Source organism: Ptychodera flava, chromosome 4 (assembly GCF_041260155.1).
Source record: "Ptychodera flava strain L36383 chromosome 4, AS_Pfla_20210202, whole genome shotgun sequence".
NCBI classification, from domain to species: domain Eukaryota; kingdom Metazoa; phylum Hemichordata; class Enteropneusta; family Ptychoderidae; genus Ptychodera; species Ptychodera flava.
This window is the reverse complement of record NC_091931.1, coordinates 15,279,153-15,303,385: the sequence shown is the minus strand read 5'-3', so window position 1 is coordinate 15,303,385 and position 24,233 is coordinate 15,279,153. Positions and strand designations below refer to the sequence as shown.

The window sequence follows — 24,233 nt, the reverse complement described above, 5'->3', positions numbered from 1 at the left end:
GCTCCTGGAATAGCTTTTTCGATGAATAGCTCCGTTGGCTGCACCTGTATCACTCACTTACTCAGGTCGCCAAAAGTAGAAATTGGACGCGTTCTAGTGGAACATATTCAATCCAGGGTCAGGGACCGAGAACAAAGTTGTTCGTGCCAAAAAGCTGTTCGAAAGTGATTTCTTTGCAGGCTGGCGGGCAACGTTTTCCGTATCCGTGGGCGAGGAACGGAAGGCTGGGCCGGGCAGTTCCCATTTTGCGTACAGGGAAATTTCATTCTCAGACGACTGCTCAGTGGGCAACATAAAGAAATGTCCAATGGGCGGGCTGGTAGTATGTTTTTTCATCTAGTTTTTTTTTTTAGTTTGCCAATGGGCAAGTAGCGAAACTCATGAGGCAAAGAGATCGCAACGGGAACTTTTAACAGCTTTGGAGAGATGTCAGAGGTTTTTTAGGGGATGAGGAGATGGTTGGAAGCAGGGAGATGACCGGAAGGAACATTTTTAAATCCTGGCGAGAGGACAGTCAGGAGCAGCTATCACTTCCCCCTTCATATGCCAATGATATTCATAACATGTTAGAATAGTATACTTACATGTAAACCGTGAGTACAATATCTGAAAATCGACTCGTCGGCTGCCCCTGGATATCGCCTGAGTTATCTTCGAGGTTAAACAATGATAATCATCGGCAATGATTGTCGCGAGAACAGTCCGACATGTTGAGCGTCTAGTGAAGGATCATATTGTAATTTTTTAAAGTTTTAATGTTATAAAACCATCGGTGATGTACTTATCATGGCAGCAACCGCTACACATTGGATTAGGCGAGATAAAAATTGTGGCGAAAAAATATTGTTGGTTTTGTGTACGCACATCGGTGACAGTACTTATATGTAGATTCGGCGCTACAGACCGTACGAAGTCATAAGCAGCAAAATTGTACTCGCCCCTTCGATAAAAGTAATGCAACTTTACATACATACATACATACATACATACATACATACATACATACATACATACATACATACATACATACATACGAAATGGAAATAGTCAGATTTCTATTTTGGAAAGGGCTTGTCAATATGTATTACAGCAATTATATCTTTATTTATAACGATGGACAACAATAGTCTCATTTTATATGCCTCGAACATGACTCTGACATAACATGACGTATTTTCCTTATTCATACCCAAATCGCTGCCCTTTGTTATATAATGCGGGAGTTGGCATCAGTCTGTACCTCCACTGCTCCGAAATCTTCAAGCACCGGCCCAGCAACAACACGATTAAGGCGCAAACTCACATTTAGTCCGAATGAGGAGAAAAGGCAGGTGGGAACTAGGTAACCAGCTCTATGAACTCGCTGAAGACTGTGTGGACCAAGTTGCCCTTTTTAAAACGCCAGCATTCAAGCTACTCTGTGGAGACAATGGTATGTTGAATGATCTATGATACATTGAACTATTTCCCACAGTATATGGAGGAATCTGTGTATGCTCTTCGTGATATTAATTCTAGAATCGGCTGAGACAGAAGACAGTTAAGAATCAAAGAGAACAGCCATGGAGCAGTTCGCTTGGCATAGACTCTTATTTTGAACATGGGATGTTATCACGAAGACAGGAATTTCACTTATTTGACAGTGGGACTGGTATTGCCTTGTAGAGTCGGGTACGAACTTTATGTTCAACATATATTCAGACTTTCAAATATTTACGATATAGTTTTGGTTTACCGATAGTATGGGTTCATTTACTATTCCAGTAAGTGAAGTTGCCACTGTCTTATTTTGGGGGGAAATCTATATTTACACCGCTACCCCAAAGAGGCGTAGCGGGCATTGTGAATTTGTTGCTTCAGCAAATGTTGGGATCTTTTTCCTGTGGTACAAAGTTGCATGGTGACTCAAATTACATTGTATTCTTCATTTTGAAAGAAAGTGGTTGAGAGTTTTTGTTGAGGAAAGTTTGATAGAACATTTATGACTTTAATCCTCAAGGCACGTACATCAAAGGGACTTGGGGAGCGAGAGAGAAGAGACAGACAGAGAGAGAGACAGACAGACAGACGTCTTCAAAGTGCAGTGTAATTTTAACAAATGAAAAATACATGTGCCAACACGTTTTTCATCGACGTACCGCGTGTTTCCATCGGTGGAATTCCAAGTAATACGGACCCGAGCAGAAATATATCGGAGACCCAGGATTTCGAAAACCATGCAAAAGAGAGGTTAGATATCGAATATAGAAGTGAGCAACATTGCTGACCCGTCAGCCATACTGAACCTCTGATATTTCAGGATGAATTCTGACTGTATTCAATTGAAGGATTGCGACTGTCAGTCCCTAGCAATGGCTTATTGTTTTGTCTGTTGCCATGTTATCGTAGCAGAGATGACTAATGGCTGTAGGCCCAGTATAGACCTTCTTGTTTAAAGGGGCAATTTTTCAATCCCTGGTTCTCGCATTAGTGGTTGTTGACATTGACTGTTTATGTTATTTTAGTTCTTTGTATTCCTTTGAAAGTTGTGCAAAGTTAGTCAATTTGCACAGTGGTAAAGCTGATAAAGGACTTGCCTCTTTAAACAGCTACGTTTTCGAAAGTTGTATCCTGAGGAGCCCTCTTGCTTTCTGTAATTGCTTTCGTTTGCTGTGTGATATAGGCCCTGTAGATACCTACACAAGTTAGGCCAGGACTTTTTACTTTGGTCAGAATGAACACAAGTTTGGAGGGGGAGAATAGATATATGTTTCTGTGACGATAGTTAGAATTCACAGAACAACACAAATTCGTGGTTACAAGATTAACCATATGGCGATATCTAGTGTGATACTTCAGTAGCCTGCCATTGAAAACGTAACAATGCAGTATTATAATCGGGTCACAGATGACCTGAATCAAGAAATGCCATGCTCAATGATACCACTTCATTGCAAATGAAAACGATGATTCAATTATAAATCCGCCAATCGTAACGACATTTCAGCGTGACAGAATCTCCTGCATGGCCAATTAATCTCCGAAGTTAAAGGAAGTGAAGGTTTAGGTCCGTAATTTTCATAGAATGAGATTCTACAATCAGTGAAATTGCAAAGCATTAGAGTTACTTTATAACATTTGTTTTTTTTCAATCGCAGTGCACAACGCAAGGAAGAAAAACAATGTTATTTCAAAACTTGCTCAGTTTTGGTGAATGAGAGTGTTGACCGTCCTGCATATTGAAATTCAAGAAAATATCATTGTAATATTGTCTAAAGATTCGCGAAACCATTTTGAAAACACCTGTGTTGAAACACTCTGTAACTGGCAATGTTTCAAGGTAAAATGACAAAGTTATTCTTTGTAAAAGATCGTGCAAAAAAAAATGCTAATACTTACGTGGTATTGGAATCATCGCATCGAACATCATCATTTCTTGGTCAGAAACCAACTAGTGTCTCCAGAATTAACATTCAGACACGAATTAGTAGGAGGTGCATTAAAGACATTAATCTTGAGTAGAAATGACGGTGGTTCCGACCTTTATTCGTTCTTAACTAATGACGAGAAGGTTAAAACTTCAAGTTGTCAGAGAGCGATAAAGGCTATGTATCTCCTTGCGATAGTATCCTAACATAAAACGGGAGGGCAACATTACATTTTATCATCACACGCTTTTGTCCATGCACTGTTTCCTAGATGCTATGCAATCACTAGAGGAGACGACAGCATTATTGCCACAGTCTTAAACCTTAATCGAATCTGATTTAGTGGCCCTTCACCTGCCACTGTTATACAGAGATGCCCCTTCTTGCTAGCCAGAAATCAAAATGCTGACTCATGTCAGAATCCTTTATTAAGTTAGGATGTTCCTCGAAAATAGATATTTGGACTCTCAAACTTTTTTTGGTGTTTCCTCAACTTTATGGGCTCATTTTGAAGCTCTTGAAGTAAGCAGAATTTCCGCTCGCTTATTTTTTGTGTAAATCGACATTTTTACACAGGGATGGTGCCCATTTTCGAATTACAAGTATCGGTAAATATTTGAATTTTTCTTTATGCGGTACTAAAGTTGCATTCAGACACCTTCATTTTTATTCTTGTTTTAGAAAGGGGATGATTTAAAGTTTCCTCACGAAAAGTGTAACCAAAGTTTGAAATCTTTCAAGTTCAGGGCACCATGCACTCCTTTAGGTGGTATGCACCTCGAAAGTGAAAGACTTAAACTTTTGCTCTAACTTTCCTCAAGGAATCTTTCAATCATTCTCTTTCAAAATCAAGGATAAAAATAGGGGGTCACCATGCAAATTTTGGTACTAGAGAAACAAATTACCAAAGATTTACCGATATTAGAAATCAAAATGGCCGCCATACCTGTGTTAATTCTATGGAGAAAAATAAAAATTTTCGAATTTCGAAAAACTAAGCCGTAAAGAGTTTTCTTTCACCGAGAGCTTTAAAATGAACCCCCACATGTGGTATATCAGAAGAGAACTGTAAAAGTTTGAGAGTCCGAATGTCTGTCCCCGAGGTGAGTTCTACCTTAACTGAATCCTATATTGTATTTACAGAATAATGTCAACGCAAGTTCCCAGATGCACAAAACAGAAGAGAAAGAATCGGACACTAAAGAAAGCAAAGAAGTACCCGACGAAAAGGATGCACAGGACGAGAACCCCGTGCGAGGCAATTGGTCTAATAAGACTGAGTTAATTTTGGCTCATGTTGGGTACGTCATCAGCACGGAAAATCTATTGAGGTTTCCTTATCTTTGCTCTAAGAACGGCGGAGGTAAGTGTACCGGGCGTAAAATTAAATTGAAAAATAGTGTCCTTTTAAATGTCATAAGAAGAACATAGATAACTTTAGAAAATCCAATGAGTAAAGATAAAACAAGCTGCATTGGCAACTTGTTTCTAAGTTTTAACCAATATCCCTCTCAGGATTTCGCAAATTTTAAAAAGAAGCCCGGACGTGATTTGGATTCCTTATCCAATGAGGGCGTTTTCCAGTGATCGTGTGTCAATCAAATTGTCAGTAACTGCAGTCAAGTGTCGAGCAAAACTTTTCGACCAGATTTGTGAAATCTCCCAGGCTGTGTTTTTTTTTACACATTTTAAATCGGTCTTTCCAAGACAAACTCGTCTGAGAGAAGAAGTTGTCATGAATAACTGTTACTCCATCGTTACCGAGCCTGATAGGGAGTTATTTAGTTGGTACATGTTTCCTCAACAGAGATAGAGAGACAGCCATGGGGAAGGCACAAGTAAACATTCTGCCTGAGCGCACCTTTGTGCCATTATATATGAATAATAATGAGAATTACACGTCGTGGCAGCAAAAAAAATCGACAGGAATTCAGTGTATGTGTGTTCAGTGTAAATGACCTTAACATGACGCGCTCTCACAACATTGTTCTCGTCCCTTGTTGTTACAGTTGCATTCCTAGTCCCGTACCTGATAGCGTTGTTTTTAGTCGGTTTACCGATTGTTTTCATGGAAATCGCCATGGGTCAGTTCGCCAGTCGCGGATGCATCGGTGTCTGGGAATGTGTTCCTTTGTTCAAAGGTAGGACCATACATTTCTATAATCACAACAATGGAAATTATCTTTGTATAACAATACATTTGCCTGTCCGCCTGTTTGTTTTATCTGAATGTCTTTGTGTTCGAAGGTCAATCAGCTTCAAGTTGATCTAACACGATTGGAACTAATTTGGGATAATAGGATTTTCATAATTTTTAAATTTCTCAAAGTTTAAGGTGCCAGATAGTTTAATGTTGTAATAATACAAATTACTTGTAAAAACAATGTAAAAAGAAAAGCAGATGAGATCACATATAATTTTGTAGATTAAATCAACATTACTTCACCATCCAATTATCCCAAAGTAGTTCCAATCGTATTATAGTGTCTTCCACTGCACAGTACCGATTTCATTCCGTTAGTGTGCTACACGCCTTGGAATCGAATTTGTATATTGTTGTTCGAATTCCTCACAGAAAACTTTTCTCTCGTAATAAAGAAGGTCAAGCAGATCTTCAGTTAACGCAAAATCCTGCGTATTTCACGCATAATTACTTTGAACTACGCAGAGTAAATGGACGTCCGTGTAATCCAATACGCTTTGAAAAAAACGCAGTCTCCGTAACAAAGACATGAGCAAAAGTGGTAACTTGCACTGCTCTGTACGTTCTTTCGAGGAAATATTTTAGTCGTCGCAACGCTCCTGTCAAACATATAATTTCTGAAAAAGGAGGACTTAACTCCTTGGCTTTTCGGCTATTAAGATTATTTGCTTAATATATCATCAACAATACAAGCTTGAAAATCAGTCCAATGATACAAACCCTGTACCGCAGACCAATAAGGTATTGTAAACATTTGAGAGTCCGAATATACTGGCACTAACTGTCTTTCCTCGATTTATACTCGTTTGCCGCAATCTGCTTGCTTGGCTTATCATCTCTTTTCACATGATAATATCGCCAATCGCCTAGTTCAGTCTTCCTGCTATCTGTTAGACTGACTCTTTCCTGTGAACTATGTTATGACGTCAAGAAAATGCCATTGCACGTTAAAGAAACGTCGACCATGTATCACGTAGGTCTATAGTCTATAGTTAACACTATTCCACGGTTTCCATCCATCGCTCTTCCTGCACGGCTTTAAAAGGTCATAAAGGGTTATTTGAATACAGTGGTTGGGTATAGGTCAGGATTTAAGGTATGCCACCGCAGAAAGATCCAAACAGTTTGAAACCAGCATTGGGTAGCCAAGGACAATTATTTATGGACAAGTATTTGTCAATGATGACGTCTCGTGAACCCTTGTGGTGACACACAAAGAAGACGCTCGCTGCAGCAGCTGCTGCAAGAAACGCCATCGGATGGTTACAGTTAAGATAGAGTGCGTCACGGCAACGTTAAGCTTATTCGGACTTTCAAAGTATCTCAATACTTTTCTGGTCGACTACTTGTTGGGGCTTACTTTAGATCTCTTGGAGTGGGGAAAAAATTCACTGTCTCAGTTTTTCGGAAATCGAAGTTCTTATTTTCCTCCAAAAAGTCAACACAGGGACACGGTGGAGGCAGTCATGAATTTCAAATGTCGGCAAAGATAACTTCAAGTAATTTTTTCTATGGTACCAACTTTTATTCTTGATTTGGTATGAGAATGGTCGAAAGTTTCGATGAGGAAAGTTTGAGCAAAAGTTTAAGTCTCTCACTTTTTAAGCACGCACTACCTGAACTACAAAATTAACTCCCCACTTAGATGCAGATTTCGAATAGTTCTTATCATCCGGGCTTTTTGTCATTTTGCAGGCTTAGGAATTGGAATGCTCATAACAACTGCCATCATGACGATCTACCAAGGTCTGTATCTGTCTTACTCTTTGTTCTACCTCGTCGCATCTTTCACGGATTTGCCCGGCTTGCCCTGGGTCGGCTGTGGACACGATTGGAACACAGGCTTATGCTTCGACGAGAGAGATCTCAACTTTCCAGCAGCCCAGCTTTCGAATGAGACAACCAGTGCAAGTGGAGAGTATTTCGAGTAATTCATGATTCATTTCTTTTAAATTTTACATGAAGGAAGTGCCTTTACTTGCGTATTCCACGCATAGCCTATCAAAGCTCGCTACTCAATGCACCCATGAACACGATTTTGTTAGTAACGCAATGGATAGCTCTCATTCTCCACACGGAATTTCTTTTCACCATTTCTGTAAATAGTCAAAGTAGACCACATGCAAAAACATTTAGATCAATAAACAACTGTTGTGTATAACATTTCTGAATAAGCTTTTCCAAAGGAAAAACTTTGTGGAAATACTTAATATGACTCCACTTAGCTCCATCATTTCCAAGTTTTCCCTTCAGAAAAGAACCTCTTAAACCTTGCGTATCCAAATACACCTCGGATAAATTGGAAAATGAAATCTTAATGGAAACTTTTTAAAGCAACACACGCTGGGCAAAAACTGTTGACTATCATACTCAGTGGTTGTAATACTTTATTCACATGCAGAAATGATCTCTTTAACATAGCCATTTTGTACTGGCAATATCACCGGGCATCGAAACTTCTGGAGACCGTCGATGGCGGTTGGCTGCCTGCTTGCTAACAGGATGGATAATTGTCTATTTGTGCGTAATACGGGGTGTAAAGTCAATCGGAAAGGTGTGTAATACATGTCATCTCATTCAATTTTGATCGTTAACGTTGAAGGCAGTCGTGGACTTTTAAGCATAGATAGTTCACAGGTAACACGAGCAACGTTAAAGGTCGATGATTGCAGTTCAAAACCGCGTCTAAATTTATCTCGGTGTGGCGAGAATAGATGTGAGCAAGCAGAAGAGGAGTCAATTAATTGTTGTTTTGGTATCTCTGTATCTTATAAAATCATAACGTGGTAATAAAAAGTGTATACAGTGATTTTAAGATGAAAGATTAGATATCTTTTTAAAAAGTGTTATGCATACATGAGTAAAAGTAACACCAGTGCATCCATTGACCTAAAGCTGAAGATTTACCTTCTCTTTCTTCAACCTCCAGGTGGCGTACATTACTACAACTCTTCCGTATCTACTTCTCGTAATTCTTCTTATACGCGGTTGTATACTTGATGGAGCCAGGAGTGGGCTCGAGTATTATTTAGGCAAAGCTGATTTCAACACGCTGAGAGACTTGAGGGTAAGTATAGTGATAGATCGCAAACTAGATGAATTTTGCTTCGATGTTGAAAAATGCATAGACCACACTCCATGGAATAGACAGATTCCTATAGACAGTAATGGATTAAAAGTCGCCTTATCGCATCCTTCAGATGTGCTACGTTTCTGCCAGGGTACATAAATTACCTACAATGGACTCAGTCATGCCAAGCGCTGTAATGATAATGATTTATCATACCTTTTCACCTTCTTTATATACCAGTACCTTCAACATTTACAACACCTAAGGGGTCAAACTAAAGTCAATTAGTATTTGTGCTGAGCGAATGTCTTGTAAAACTTCAACGGAAATATTTGATATTGCTGTTTGGATCAGTGCTCTCAAGCTATTTGAATGAAAAGGGATGTAGTTGTATTTCTTTTGGAAAGGATTATAATTGCTTTCCATCTTTTCCTATTTTAGGTATGGAAGGATGCCACTCGCCACATTATCTACTCCCTGAATTTGGCAACTGGAGGTCTGTTTACCCTGGCCAGTTTCAATAAATTCCACAACAATGCTTTCCAGTAAGCCATTTTAATTCATAGTGCACGTACGTCAACGCCAACACTATGCAACTATCTTTGCGGTGTCGTTTATAATTATGTCCTCTACGATGATTCGTCACAAATAACTGTAAACCTTTGGCGGTAAAATAGTGTCACAACAGAGTGTACTTCAGTTAGGTTTCGCTAACACACAGCAGCAGATATCATGGCTTAGAGACTTGGTTGTCTGTGATTTGTCAACTCGTGAGTGGGTAGAATGCATCGATTTGTGTTCTGTTTTCAAATGAAACGTATGATTGGGTTGAACACGATGAGTGGGTTGAACGCTACACATGGGAGTTTCACCCGGACTCACTACTGAGCAGACTCAAAGGTAACGCGTTCGATCGCTTGAGGAAAACCTTGCCTGTGCTGCCAAATTTCAAACAGGTTTGTATACAATAGAAGAGACACAAGAGAAACAGTTCCAAATTATTTAATATTTTGAAAATTCGCCGACTTAAACCAAGTCTACATTGTTTGCTGAGGGTTCCTATAATAATTATAAAAATACAAATATACCCCCTAAGATAATGATAATTGTACTATGGCTGAGCATCATCTGAGTCGTTCTACAAGCTTTCATTTGAACACTGACGACAAAGGAAAACGATTCAAATTGCAGTTTGACATTACTGAAGTTGTGTAGTTGGGACAGTAATCTAGGCATAACGTCTTTCTTCACCATAGGGGCAGTATGTAACTTTGATTTCTCACAAATATTGCCCTGAATATACTTTGACATAAATTGACCAGTACGAATAACTCCGCTGAAGTTTGATCAAAAAAGTGGTACAATTCTTACAGATTTTGTAATTTTGTTTCCGAAGTTGATTCAATACTGAGAGGATTATTATTCAACGTTTTTTACTCATCATGCCATTGCTATGCTTTTCATTTCAGCGTGTCTTTAATCATTACCCTGTCACACGCCCTGACGAGCGTAATATGCGGCTGTGTTATATTTTCCCTGGTCGGTAACTTGGCCTACGAACTGGACGTAAGGGTAGAAGACATAGTAGCCGATTGGCAGAAACTTGCATTCGTTGTCATCCCTGACGCCCTCTCACGACTGCCGAAATCGCCATTTTGGGCAATCCTCTTCTTCTTGACGATTGTAACGATGAATGTTGACACTCTGGTAAGGACCTCATAGAGGGCGTACTGTCAAATCAGCATTGGTAATACTTGCTAGCCTTCATCCTCAACAATAAGGATTTTGCCCAACCAAGGGCGCCCATTCTTTCAGCTTTGCCAGCGTATTATACTTAATTGTACAAAATGAATGTTTCAATCCGATTAACAACTACAATTCTTTTCGTACATGAAACAATAAAATATAAAACGGTGAATATCCATAAAAGTGACTCTTCGTAACGAATGAACAATATTTTATTTTTTTCCAGTTCGTCAATGTTGAAACGATAATCACGAGTGGGCTGGACGAATTGCGGTGGATCAAAATCAAACGATGCGTCTTGAAATGGACATTACCTTTGATATTCTGTTGCATAGCTCTACTGATGGGAATACCTCACCTCTCCCCGGTAGGTTGGACACTTTCAAGTCTATAAACATCTTTTAACCTTCATTTATACCGCTTTTCCTCCAAATTGTTGATTGTGTGATTGTCAACTAAAAATTCGGCGAACCTTGTAAACTTGATTTCAGCCCTGAAATATTATGAGGCAGGGTTTGAAACATGCGTAGTTACAGTAAGGTAGAATGTGACTCGCGGGGACAGATATTCGAACTCTAAGGGTTTTACAATTCGTTTCTGACCTTCGACTTGTGGGGGCTCCTTTTGAAGCTCTTGGCTCAATAAATATTGTCATCATCTTAGTTTTCGAAAATCGGAAATTGTATATTTTTCCTTAAATGTTAACACAGGGATGGCGGCCATTTTGAATTTTAAAATATCGGTAAATCTATGGAAATTTGTTTCGCTAGAAGCAAGATTTGCACGCTGAACATCGATTTTAATTTCTTGATTTTGAAAGAGAATGGCTGAAAGATTGCTCAACGAAAGTTTGGCCAAAATTTCAAGTCTTTCATTATCGAGGCGCATGCTACCTTAAACGAGTGAATTGCACACGCCGACAAATTTCACTCGACTTGGCATTATCGATTGGAGTTCTTCTCGTTGGACATGTCCCCTGGACTTACTTTTCTTAATACAGAGAGATTTGTGGGAATTGCCGTTTAAGTTCAATAGCGGTAACACCCGTGTTCATTTCTTCGTATGTTTCAAGGCTGGGTACTACTGGGTGATATTAATGGAGAGTTCTTCTGTTGCACTGATCGGATGGAATGTGCTCATAGGTTGCATTGTCATCTTGTACATCTACGGTAAGCCTGACAGTATCAGAAGATGCTGAGTAACAATTGTCTCACCTCTGAAAGTGTACGATAAATTGATTTGTATTTGTTTTCATCACACAGATTGTTCATTGTTTGTTTCCATATGTTATTGTGCCAGATAAGAACATTGCATTAGTATTTTTTTCTCGAAAGGCAAAGAACTTTTCCTCAAGCCTTTCAGTCATCTAAATGAAATGCAGGTAATTTTAAAGCACATCGTACGATAGATCCGATTTTTTGAGGCTTTCATTGTCATTTCTGAAATGGGCCAATGAAGGAAATGTACAATACCCTGCTTAAGTCATGATCAAATTGACCAATCTAATCAATTAAGGTTCATCCTAGAGGAGTTTTAAAACCTAATACAATGACATGGAAATCTATACCTATAGGTATTTGTGAGTCAAATTTGTCAGCAAAGAAAGTGTACGGTTTATGCATGCGCAGTGTATGACGAATATTCGAAGCGATACAAACTTCTCTTTATCGCTAACTATGTGTCCATGATTACTGCAGCGATTGCATGTCTGTCAGACTAAAGATGATCTCAGGTTTCATCAATGAAAATGTATATAAAGTGTGATCATTTGTCTTGATGACTTCAAATCAATACAGGGCTGTCAAGTTTTGGAGAAAAAAATGTACGAGAACTATTCGTATCTTCCCTTTATGGATTTGACTACAACGTTAGTTTTTGTGTATGTTTGCTCTGCTTGAAAAATTGTCTGTATTTAGTCATGAAGCTTGATCGATTCTTGTAAACTTTCTAGCAATGAGGGCATGGTTGAGGATTTTGTTCGAAGTAATTACCTCTTTGTCACCCTCGTTGGTAAACGTTTCAGACAGTATAGTGTACCTGAAGTCTATCAAACTTTGCCATCATGTTTTTATCGTTCCTCGAATTTTTTATCTTACTTGTCCTGATGGTTGCTTTGGTTTCACCATTATTCGTTGCTATGTTATGAAAAGCCTCATTCAAAAACATAGTTTTTAAGTTATCACGGCTGTCATTGTCGTTCAGGTATTTGACGTACCTACCCTCTCACTAGTTTGTTTATACCATATATAGCTAGGGTCAAAGTTGAATGTTTCACTCATATCTGCATCAAGGTGTGCTTGTATCGCAAGATCGACTGGCAACAATGCCAAAAAATGACTGAAGACTTTGCCTATATCTAGTTCATGATATTTAAATGAAAAGTCGATCGTCCTGATAGCAAAATCCAAGAAACACTACATTTAAGTCATGGAATGTGTGAATGAAGCTCGTCATCACGACACGTCTTCCTCAGGCGGTCACTGTTTACTCAGGACACCTTTCAAATAGTACGATGTCCAAGTTGAAATAAGTTGTTACACCAAACATTAGACCCTAGTTTTCTCAATAAGGCCTGTGAACGAACCTGCAAAACATAAACGCCTTACTTATCTCAGTCTCCGTTCATTTTCAGGAGTTCGTTGGTTCGTCTCCGATGTGAAACATATGATCGGATACGATGACTCCAACCGCGCCGCCTGTTACTGGATGGCAGTGTATGCTTTCGGATTTATCCCGTTGCTATTTGCTCCCATAATAATCACGGTAAGGGTGTGTCCTTAGCCATGTCTACACTATGCACACGTAAAATATCATATTCCTCCTCCGATATCTGCACACTGTGTCGATAACACACTGAAACGGTCGGGATATTGAACGGGCGACTCTCTCTTGCGTTATATTTGCTACCGTAGTAATCACGGTATTAAAAGGTGCGTTCGTCAGCACTGCTCCACCAAAGCAGTTCACCGTCAATGTGTCAATAACGCAATTAAACTGCTGGAATATTAAAGTTCCATAAGCTGTATCTTTTGGCTATATTTTCAGAACTTTTGTTTTTGTGGTTTCCCTACACTTTCTGCATTGAATCCCTAAGCCGTAATCTAATGCCAAGTATTTAGCAAATCAACACAACCTGTATGAGTATAATCTATATTGTTATGTTGAAAATTGTATTCTAGTCCGGACTCGAATTCATTTGTACATAATAGACAATGATCACTACACACAAACAAGTTGAGTTTACAAAAAGAATACTCGAAATTTGAGCACGACAAACGGATTAAGCTCAGACACGGTAGTTAATATACAGATGCAGAATACTGAAAAACTTGTCACAAGTTACAGCTTATGTCCCTTTAAACAAGCGACTCTTGAATGTGTTCATACATGCCACTTATAATATCAATTGTCCGTGCATGTCAAAAGGAATGCAACATTCAGAATTTTATGTGTTGCGACTTCATGTGTCGCATGACAGTATATGTAAGCAGATATTGTATACAGACGAGCTATCATTTGCATGACAAGTGATGTGCAAAAATCTGTCGCCAGTGGTGTGATATGATTAATAGGCGTGTATGACTTTACACGTTTTGACTCGTAGAGTGCGCGTTGTACACAGTGTGGACATCTTAAACATGCTAGGGTACGTCATGAACTCCCACAAAGTTGACCATACCTGAAAGTTGGCATTAGCGTTGACTCCTAATTACGTCACAGCACTGTCATCAATATGTGGAAACAAAAATGTGTCAGAATATATTTTACAGGACTTGTGAGCTCACGGAGGAGGGGTTAAGGATTGTGTGATGTCAATCTAAAATATTTGTCTAGGAAAACGATCATCAGCTGAAACTTACATTGCTGTAAAAACCTAAATAAATACATATAGCGACCCAAATAAGATTACGATACTCGATTTCCGAGTTGTCATCGGCAACGGCCAGTCTCGCGTTACGTTAAGGTAACGTGGGTCTCAAAAGTGAAAGATTCAAACGTTTGCTCAAACTTTCCTCAATGAAATTTCCAACTTAACTTATTCTCGCACCCAATCAAGAGTAAAAATCAGGGGTGACCGTGCGAACTTTTGGTATTAGAGACTGAGACAAATTATCATCATTTCCGATATTTGAACTTTTCAATGTAGCTGTGGTAACTCTATGGGGAAAATAAAAAACAAATCTGAAGACCAAGACGGTGGAAATTTGGTTTTACCCTGGGAGTTTCAAAACTAGCCAACACAAGCGGTAGACCAGATCAAACGTATTGCAAAAGTTAGGTGCAAATGTAAGTTGGGGGATATCAAATCTTTCCACGAGTATGGCAAAGCCCTATACGATAGAGCATTGCCCGGGGATTATACTACTTGGACATACGATGTACAATGTAAACACCAAACCTTGGTCAGTTTCGTTCTTCATTCACGACATGCTCCTCCGTACATTAAAGATCGACGCCACGTACCCTATACATTAAAATGCAAGTAGATCGCATTGAAGGTACCCATTCAATATGACCGTGCCGCATTATTGTACTTCTACGTTCCTATCGATTCCATGCCCGGTTATGTCGATAAAGGTAAGGCTTTTATTAGTCCCAAAGTGCAGTCTTTGAGGAAACATGGGGTAAACTCGGGAGTGATGTATATGTCGTCAAAATTCTTGTAAGTATGCACAACAAAGGAGGATGGATATTTTCTCCTCATTTCACGATGGGATACTTTCATGTGAGAAAGCTTGAGTTCAAATTTTTTACCAAATCATGACACATACATAGCTACAGCGTATTCGTTTTCATTGTCCTTTGATTTAAGCACATGCAGTTATCCTGTACGTTGCATTTTCCTACATGTACCTATTTAGATTTAAGTGAAAAGTTGAGGATGTATAGCGCCACCACTGGTGGGATGTGACAGGATGCTCTTCTGGAGAATGGCTGATCCGGCGGCAGAATTGTGATTGATATGAGGACAAGAGTAAAATAAAGCCAAGTCACAGTTTGTGCCCGAAATATGGCAAGAGTACAAAATAGTCAAGGAAAACGAATTCCTTTTACGTCACATTTTTTTCCAGGTGGCGGTAATTCTTTGCTGCGCATACTACAACGAACCGACTGTAGGAATCTACAAATATCCCGATTGGGCTCTTTCCATAGGATGGCTGATTACACTAGCCCCCCTTGCCGCCTTATTGGTTTATGCCATCTATCATTTGGGCATCCGTCAACGCGGACGATTGGTCAAGGTTTGTTCAATCATTTTGATATGTTAGCGTCCAACAAAATTAGGAAGCGGAAATTTTCAATAGTTAATATCCTGAAAACAAACTGAGCTTGCTATTATGTTTTCATATTTTTTCTGCGAACATGTTGATTTCATGACAAGTGTTGCCCTTGGATTTTGTCCGGCCTGATACAAAAAAAAAGAATTGAAGTTCAAGTTTCAGTGGAACTTTCAACCATTATTTTCCCCAATCAAGGATAAAACTCAGAGGTCACAGTTCACAATTTGGCAGTAGAGAAACAAGTAACCCAACATTTACCGATAGTTCAAATTCAAAATGGCCGCCATCACTGTTGTAACTCTTCGGGAGAAAATAACATTTTTGATTTCCAAAATACTAAGATGGGGAGAATTGCTCTTACTCCAAGAGTTTTAAAATCGCCCCACATAACATAGATCAGAAAATAATTGTAAAAGTTTGACAGTACGATTTTCAGTCCCCATGCAGGCGAGTTGTACCTCAAAGTACGGCGTCAATGGAGCATATTCTGTTTATAATTATGGACATACCTCCCCAACTCGTACGACTCATTTCAGTTGTTCTGAACGTCAGAGCCTGATAGTGACGTGGAAGTGACATAATCTTAGAAATGTTAAGGAAGATAGGAAAATACATATTCTTCTTGTTTTCCATAACTTACGATAGAAAGGCAAATAAAGGTATCTTTCGGTAACGAAAAGCAACAGTCCTGACATCGCTTGAGTATGAATTTATTAGAAGTGCACAAGTTGCGTGAAAATTTACAAAAAAAACTCCTAAAGCCGCACGATTTAATGATGCCAAATATATAAATGAGCTATGCTGATAAGCAAATATATTGTCACTACTGCGTAAAGAAAGTACAATCAACAGTTCAAAAATGTCAGTAAGTGAGAACAACAAACAAGAGACACGAAACTTGGAATGTGTATTAAAACGAACAAATTAAAGACAAAATCTTCAAGTATGAATACATTGTACCATCAGGAATACTTTTTTTGAACTTCCGATGTGAATCGAATGTCAATTTTAAAGCCGTATTTTTTCCTTATTTTCTCGAACCATGTTAGAGGTACATTCGCTCTCTTCAACCATCACCAGAGTGGGGCCCAGCTCTTGCCGAATTGCGCTACGAGTCTGGATACCGGCCGAAGCCGCCGGACCAAGAGGAAGTCCTAGACGAAGGGAGACCAGGTGAATCTTACCTTTACCCCGAGATGTTCGACCAAGAAACTCAGTGTGACTTCGAGGAATTGTAAACGCATCTTACATGTGACGATTTTGTGTAAATATGTTGACTACAGCCAGACAAGAGTAAGGGAGAGTGCCCGATCATGAATTCGGCAGTTTGAATTGAACGATGGCTTTAATTGAAAACTCGCCCGACACATTACTAAAACACGAGCTTTTAAGGTAGAACCACAGAGGAACATAGACAGAGTCGCAACGGGTATTGTTTAAGGCGTGAAGCGGTTACGTAACCCATCCATGTTCGCCTCGCCTCAGGTTGCTCTCGCCTCTCTTTTCCGAAGAGTGCCGACCATGCATCCTTCGGTAATTTTCGGATTTTCGCCAATTGTTAAGCGAAAGTATGTTCGGCAAAGTTTGTGTTGTTGTTGTCGTGTGGTGCTGAGCGGAATTGACGTGCTGGCGAAAACGGGAGTGTTTTGAGCTTCAGGAAAGTGAGTTTTACCGTTTTAAAAATTCTCTCATATTTTTATGAATATATAATGAGTGTGTTTGAACCAAATTTGAAAGTCTTTTATCGATACTGTCTGGTTTTACTCAATGGTTTACGGTCAGTCATACCGTCTTTTACACGTGCGTCAAGGAAGGACATGTTTATGAAACTGCTGGCGTGTTATGTTTTGATTGGCGTGAAGCAGTGTTTCTGGCCTGAGAGCTCACAAAGTAACTATGGTTGCTACGCGACTGGCAGTACGATGCCATCTCGTCGTATTTTTCGCATAATCTCGTGTAATTATCAACCACAAACAAAGCCTCCAAAAAGTTTAACACCTTGAAGCTCATTTTAATATGAAAAGCCAATAGTCTACCGAGACGACCATGGAACAAAAGGCCTGCAAGCGTTGCCACTCTGTCTATGTTTCTCTGTGGTAGAACGCACCTCGGGGACAGACATTCGGACTCTCAAACTTTTACAATTCTCTTCTGATATACCACATGTGGGGGTTCATTTTAAAGCTCTTGGTGAAAGAAAACTTTTCCATGGCTTAGTTTTTCGAAATTCGAAAATTTTATTTTTCTGCATAGAGTTAACACAGGGATGGCGGCCATTTTGAATTTCAAATATCGAGAAATCACAAGTTATTCGTCTCTCTAGTACCAAAAGTTGCATGGTGACCCCTGATTTTATTCTTGCTTTGGTAAGAGAATGGTAGAAAGTTTCATTGAGGAAAGTTTGAGCAAAAGTTTAAGTCTTTCACTTTCGAGGTGCAATTTACCTTAAAGTGGCACTCACACTTGGTAACATTTTTAAAGCACATTTTTTTAATGCCAACGGTCGATATTTGACGAGGCGACTGCGCGCCGATCGCGAGATATCGATAAAAACATGTCTTCAAAAAAGTAAAAGTTTGAATTCCGGTGGCCCACCTAAATTCAGCTTCCGAACATCGAACGTTCGGCACTGGGGCCATTGTCAACTAAGCTATGGAGTACGAGTCTACGCTGACGCTGCTGTACGCCACAGTACCACTGGCGTCGGTGATCGGTCATGGCCTGTGGGAGAAAGCTGAGTCTTACTGACTTGGCGTATAAACGAAAAACAATTTTTGCTGATTCCACCAGAATTGGCAAAGGTGACTAGCACAGTTACGTGCGGTTGATACATAGCGGCCGCCGCATGATATGCATAGACGCATGCCACGCGCGCATACCACGCGCGCGGCGTACTGTGTGGCAGACGACAAAATGTAATCATCGGAGGCGGCTAATATTTGACATGTAAAAACTGATGTTTATGTGGTATTGGTTAAAAATATAATACAACCGATTTAGAATAATGAAAACGACAAAAACTAAGGAAAAGTTTTTAAAAAAGGCATAATGCTGTATAGAAAGTCTTTGCAGCGGGAAGAAAATTAGTTGCGTCGTTCGAACTTATCGTAGACTCCCTAGAATATCGTCAATCAGCACAACAACAAACCTTCGGGGGATTTCGAGTCAAAATTAGAACGATCGTAAAACTTCGGGATGTGAAAAATACGCTCGGGAAATGACATGTTTTCATCGATATCTCGCGATCCGCGCGCAGTCGCCGAGTCAAATATCGACCGTTGGCATTAAAAAAATGTGTTTTAAAAATGTTACAAAGTGGGAGTGCCTCTTAACTTAAGTTGCTTTGCTTTGCTTTCTGACATAAGCTTATACTGTCTGAAGTGAAAGTTATGTATCAAATTGATTTTTGCTCATTCTATGAAAACGTGCACAATATATACTGCAAAGCAAAAGATGCGATCGGTGAGTCACTTGTATGTACCTTTACACATAACACTCACCCATCTTATCTGTTCTGAGTTTCGCGCTTTTACTAGCTGATAATGTTTTCCGAGACATTCACAGTTTAAGAGCGATTTGAAGGGAATCTAGTCTAAAATAACATTGAACAGGAATGTATACATTAGCCTGATATAAGCGTATCCGTTGAATTGTATATTACTTTTTTCTATGAAATTCAATGTTGACGGTGATGACTCCGCAAAAAGTAAAATGTGCCAGCCAAAACTAAATTTAAACGTGTACTTTTATACGCATGTTTTAGAACCATTTGACATCAGCGCACTACAAACTATTGTATTTTGGGGACAAAGTCATAGTGTAATATGTACGCTTATCACATGAATCACGTGATTATCGAAACCTTTAAAAGGATTAACAAACACACTGTGACTGAAGACACGTGAAACCCTGGGCAAGGCCAAAAGCCCCAACCCCTTGCAAGTCATAGTCCTGACACTCGTTGTTTATCTAGCTGGTGAAAAAAAAGACTAGTCCAAATGTAAGGGGACGGGTTTGTTCACCGGAACTGTAGTGGTTTTATTTTACCAATATTTGAAATTCGAAATGCCTGCTACCTCTATGCTAACTCTATGGGAAAAACGTTCGATCTTCACAGAAGCAAGACGGTGAAATACATTTACTCCCAAGCTTCAATGTGAGTCTGCACACAAACAGCATCGGAGCCAAATTTATTTCGATAAAAATTACAAGATAGAAGAACAGACCGTCAAAATGTTCACAAGCTCTTCACACTTCCACTGACGGGAGTAGGCTACCCAGCTATTGAGACGGGTACCTTTAACAAAGAGGATTATCACACAATATTATAATATAATTTTTCGTACTTCTCATATTGTCACATCGTGATTAAAACTTACAAAGCGTAAAAAACGGGGTATTAGCGCCCCATTTCCTCAAGGTCTATAATGGATATTTTTACATGTAGCCTAAACCATACAGCGATTGGTTTATGGGAAGTAAATGCAAATTGTCTTCACGTATTACAATAAACGATCGTTCCATATAAAACTGAACTCGAGAGTATTTGACTCTTCATTACACTTTGTTTTGTTTCTGAAAAATCATATAGTAAAGTATGTGGCCAGTGTATGATACTCCAAGTCTATAGATTACAAGAAACTGCTTACGATTAAGTTAGAGTGGACAATAGCTGCATGCCTACGGTACTTTCTTCAGTGATTGATCACCGTCTTGGACTTTGCGTAAGTAACAGAAATGGCCTGTATAAGTGTGGAATATTATCAGGTCTGCAAAGCAGGAGAGTCCAGTGACGTGAAGTGTCTCTGTTGAGGGCAGACATGTCTCTGATTTGGGAAGGCGAGGTTTCTGCTGAGAAAGCAGTTTTGGTTGTAAAATCTTCACAGGAAAGTTATCTGAGTATCTACAGTAAGAGTATGTTATAATAGTGACGTAATACAAGAATACATTTTCTAACAGCATACAAAGAAATGCTTCTATCATACATCAGCTTACAATTGAAAGTTTCGAACACTTCCTTATAAAATGCCTGCAGTAACGCCTTGAGATAATACTTATAAATTTCTAAGGGAGCAATGAAAAAATAGAATATACTCAGTTATTTATCTGTTGGCACACCCTGCAGGATTTGAAATGCTTTCTTGGTAAGTTTCTACCACAAGTGTAGTCGAGAATTTAGGAATTTTGTAGTTTTTTCAATGTGTTTCTTATTGTTTGATATTATTGCTGCTTCTTGCTTGAATTTTGGAGATCGACCCCATGGATTTGTTGCAGAACTCCTTTATGATACTTTTACCGCTTTGTAAAACGTAAGTCTTTGAACTCTTTCTTTTGCTCCCAACATGACGTCTTAAAATAGTCACATAGTAGTAGCAGATTATAACGTATAAAGGCATTCCATAACACTAACTTTGCGTCTAACAGAGCCATCTTTTCGACATCAAAATAACTACTGGTAATACATTAAAGTTTGTAGCACTAAAACAAGATGTCGGAATTTGAAGTATCCTCATGCTATGTAGTATCAGTGTATTACCTAAATATGTAATAATCAACCCATTCGTTTGTAAGATGATGCCCTCTTTGAAAATGTGATTATATATATATATATATATATATATATATATATATATATATATATATATATGTGTGTGTGTGTGTGTGTGTGTGTTTGTGTGTGTGTTTGTGTTACGTGTACTAAATTGTCGGTCAAGCATCAGCCAACCATCACGGATAGGGACTGTAGCTTGAACTGATAATGGCTTAGATATCTAATTTGGATTACAAATCTTGTTGATTGTGGCATGATGGGTAAATAGGTACTATAGGCGATCTTAAATTATTCGTATGGTGCAAAATTATCTTGCTACTGTAAAACCGGTCGAAATTATGTGAGAGCTTCTCGTGTGGCACCCATAGCTATCTCCTGGTGCTGTTTCAAAGACATCAACACCTTCTTCATTCTCCTGTTATCAGTCCGAACCATCCATTTCTCTATCAGGCCATCCACGACCTTTTCATCCATATCACAAGGATCTTTGAATATCTGCTCCAGTCCTCCAAGTACATCAATACCTTGTAGATCATCGATAGATGCTATGTATTGCCTTATTTCGTCTTGCTCCCATTTGATTGTATCAACTGATTCCCCCGATGAGAAAAATCCGGCACATTTCTTACGTGTTAGCCTAAGAAGTTTGCCTTTCAAATTATCGAGTTGTGCCTTTGTTCTGTCTGATATCGACTCTTCACGTAGCTCGACTTGATCCTGCAAATGTCTGATTTGACGCATCTCTTCGTGGTGGGCAACAGACCTACGTAAGACGTTAATTTCATCGTCTTTACGTGCCAACTGAAGTTGACTGTTCGTCTTTTGGAACTCGGATTCCTTTTTATTTAGTTCTTCCCTGCATCTTTCATACTTCTGCGTCTGTTGGTTGATTTGTTCCACGCAATCAATGTATCTCTCCTGATGGTTTTCTCTGACTTTATTGACATCTGTTAAATGATTTTCAAGGCACGATCTGACTTCTTTCTCATTCGAAATAATCTCTGCTACGCATTTTTGAAGATTTTCTGAGCAACTTTCTGCTCTTTTCTGCAAAATCGCGTTGTCTTGTCTGCACACTTGAGAATCATTTTGATGTCGCTCGCTCTTCCTCTTCAGGTAGTGATTGTTCTTCTCTGCGTCGGTGAAGACGTGGGCCAAAACTTGTTCAGCTCTATCCACCTCTATATCATTTCCGGAGTAGATGAACATCATCAGCACTGTGAAAATCCACAAAGATATTGAAGACTTGAAATCAGTAAAACTGCTTCAAGGCATGTGGTCCCGTGAGGAACACGTGTATGAAAAATCTAAATGTAAGGCCATGAACTCAGAGAACTTGAATAATTACCCCTCTTCCTTTGCGAGTTTTTGAGGTAGGGAGAAGGGTACTCTGACTTTCAGAAGCGGGGAGGGGAAAGGGAAATATTGTGGATTGGGGTGGGGGAGCTTTCTAAATAGTTATGGGTAGGTAGTTGCGAACAGCTTTACTTTACCTCTAAAATGGAATTTTGCCCCAACTTTTCTTGAAACAGACTGGTTGAATTGGCAGCCCTGACAAACGGCAAGTTGAATTTGTCTACAGACTCTCGGTAAGAATTTTTTCTTCATATCATCTTGATTGCCATTACTGATCCGCAAACTCACCTACAATACCAGCCACGAGTCCAACAGCACTATCCATTGTGAAGGTCAAGTTTCCCATGTTAAAACCTCTATTGAGCGTTTCCATAGTTTCTTATAATTATTTTCGCATAACCTCAGAAAGTTCTTTCTGTATAAAGCAATGAATAACAGGTCCAATTTAAAACGGTCGATGGAGATCAAGTTTGCTGCAGTAATTGCATAGTTGGTTAGCATGTGGCGTGAGTGTAGAAACAGTCAACATCATATGCCATAAGCAAGGTACATGTAGCCGTTGAGGGCGCTGAAAGTCTTAGTTACGGTGACGTAAATCTATTTGTTTTCAAAACGATAAGAAAACGAAAGCGAATTTCTGAAAATAGATTTGAAAAAACATGTACGTCAAATTTCATATTTAATGACAATATGCTAGGTGTTAAGTGTTAATACACCAAGTTTACCAACCCTTCGATACCAAAGCTGATCGGGATTTCGATGAAATTTCGACGTTTCCAGGAAAGAGAACTTGCAGACCTAACCCCTGTAGTGTGACCCCACAATGTGAACAGACGGTTCACACCATAAGGGTATGCAAGCGCTGTTAAAATAGGAATAATATCAGCCTCAAAATTTGAATCAATCGCCAAAGGCGTTCTTTGCCTGTCAATTTACAACACAATGCTCTGACTACACGACCCTGACAAATACAGTAATGTTCAACATGCATAAATGCCCACAGAGTGTTACTGAGAGTGGCACTTCACGTGTTTACGTATAATATATATCGAGATCACTTGCCTGTATTCAACGCTAGTAGGCAACTGCTAGCGAAGACCAGATCTAAAAGGCACGAAAAATACTTGCCAACGACTGCTGTTGATGTGTCCACTGTGGAAGCGGCACGACTCGGCGTTAGCTTTGCTGAATCGATTGCCAACCTTCACTTTCAGTTTTGATATAATGGGAATTTCCCATGACGTATGGTTCGTCGAAGTCCCTGACCTTTCAACCGAGAACACTCCGGATCCTTTGATGAATTCGAGGGTTACAGTGCAAAGTGTAATTTTCTCTTTCTTCATTCAGATTAATTTGTGTCGAGCTGCCCGCATATAGGTATGCTGGATGTTAATATCTCAACCAAATGAATGAATTAATCAGTCCAGTATCGTAATTATCGGGTACCGACGTATGTTAGTCGTTATGAAAGAAACGTTTTGTTTCAGCGGATCGTTATAACGCATTTTAATTAACATAAATAGAAATTATCATGTATAATTATTAGTGTCAATGCCTCAGATATGTTTCGGTGCGACTGAGATAGTAGTCGGAATGCAGCCCGCAGACAGTTGTTTTA

General features: G+C 39.3%; 2 protein-coding genes across 2 annotated transcripts; one reads left to right on the top strand and one right to left on the bottom strand.

Annotated features, from left to right (window-relative positions):
• The first annotated feature begins 1,219 nt into the window (after window positions 1-1,219).
• LOC139130986 (sodium- and chloride-dependent glycine transporter 2-like) lies at window positions 1,220-17,920 on the top strand. The gene is made up of 13 exons (XM_070696870.1): window positions 1,220-1,432; window positions 4,551-4,770; window positions 5,417-5,548; window positions 7,306-7,537; window positions 8,032-8,164; window positions 8,540-8,677; window positions 9,122-9,225; window positions 10,150-10,387; window positions 10,653-10,793; window positions 11,499-11,595; window positions 13,059-13,189; window positions 15,499-15,669; window positions 16,758-17,920. Exons 1-13 carry the CDS (start codon window positions 1,355-1,357, stop codon window positions 16,944-16,946), a joined length of 2,004 nt encoding a protein of 667 aa, XP_070552971.1. The 5' UTR covers window positions 1,220-1,354; the 3' UTR covers window positions 16,947-17,920.
• A 2,930-nt stretch (window positions 17,921-20,850) lies between these two features.
• On the bottom strand, window positions 20,851-23,975 carry LOC139130987 (ribonuclease Y-like). The gene is made up of 2 exons (XM_070696871.1): window positions 22,904-23,975; window positions 20,851-22,476 (listed from the first exon to the last, which is right to left on the bottom strand). The coding sequence occupies exons 1-2, from the start codon at window positions 22,986-22,988 to the stop codon at window positions 21,596-21,598; spliced, it is 966 nt and encodes a 321-aa protein (XP_070552972.1). The 5' UTR covers window positions 22,989-23,975; the 3' UTR covers window positions 20,851-21,595.
• Window positions 23,976-24,233: the final 258 nt, after the last annotated feature.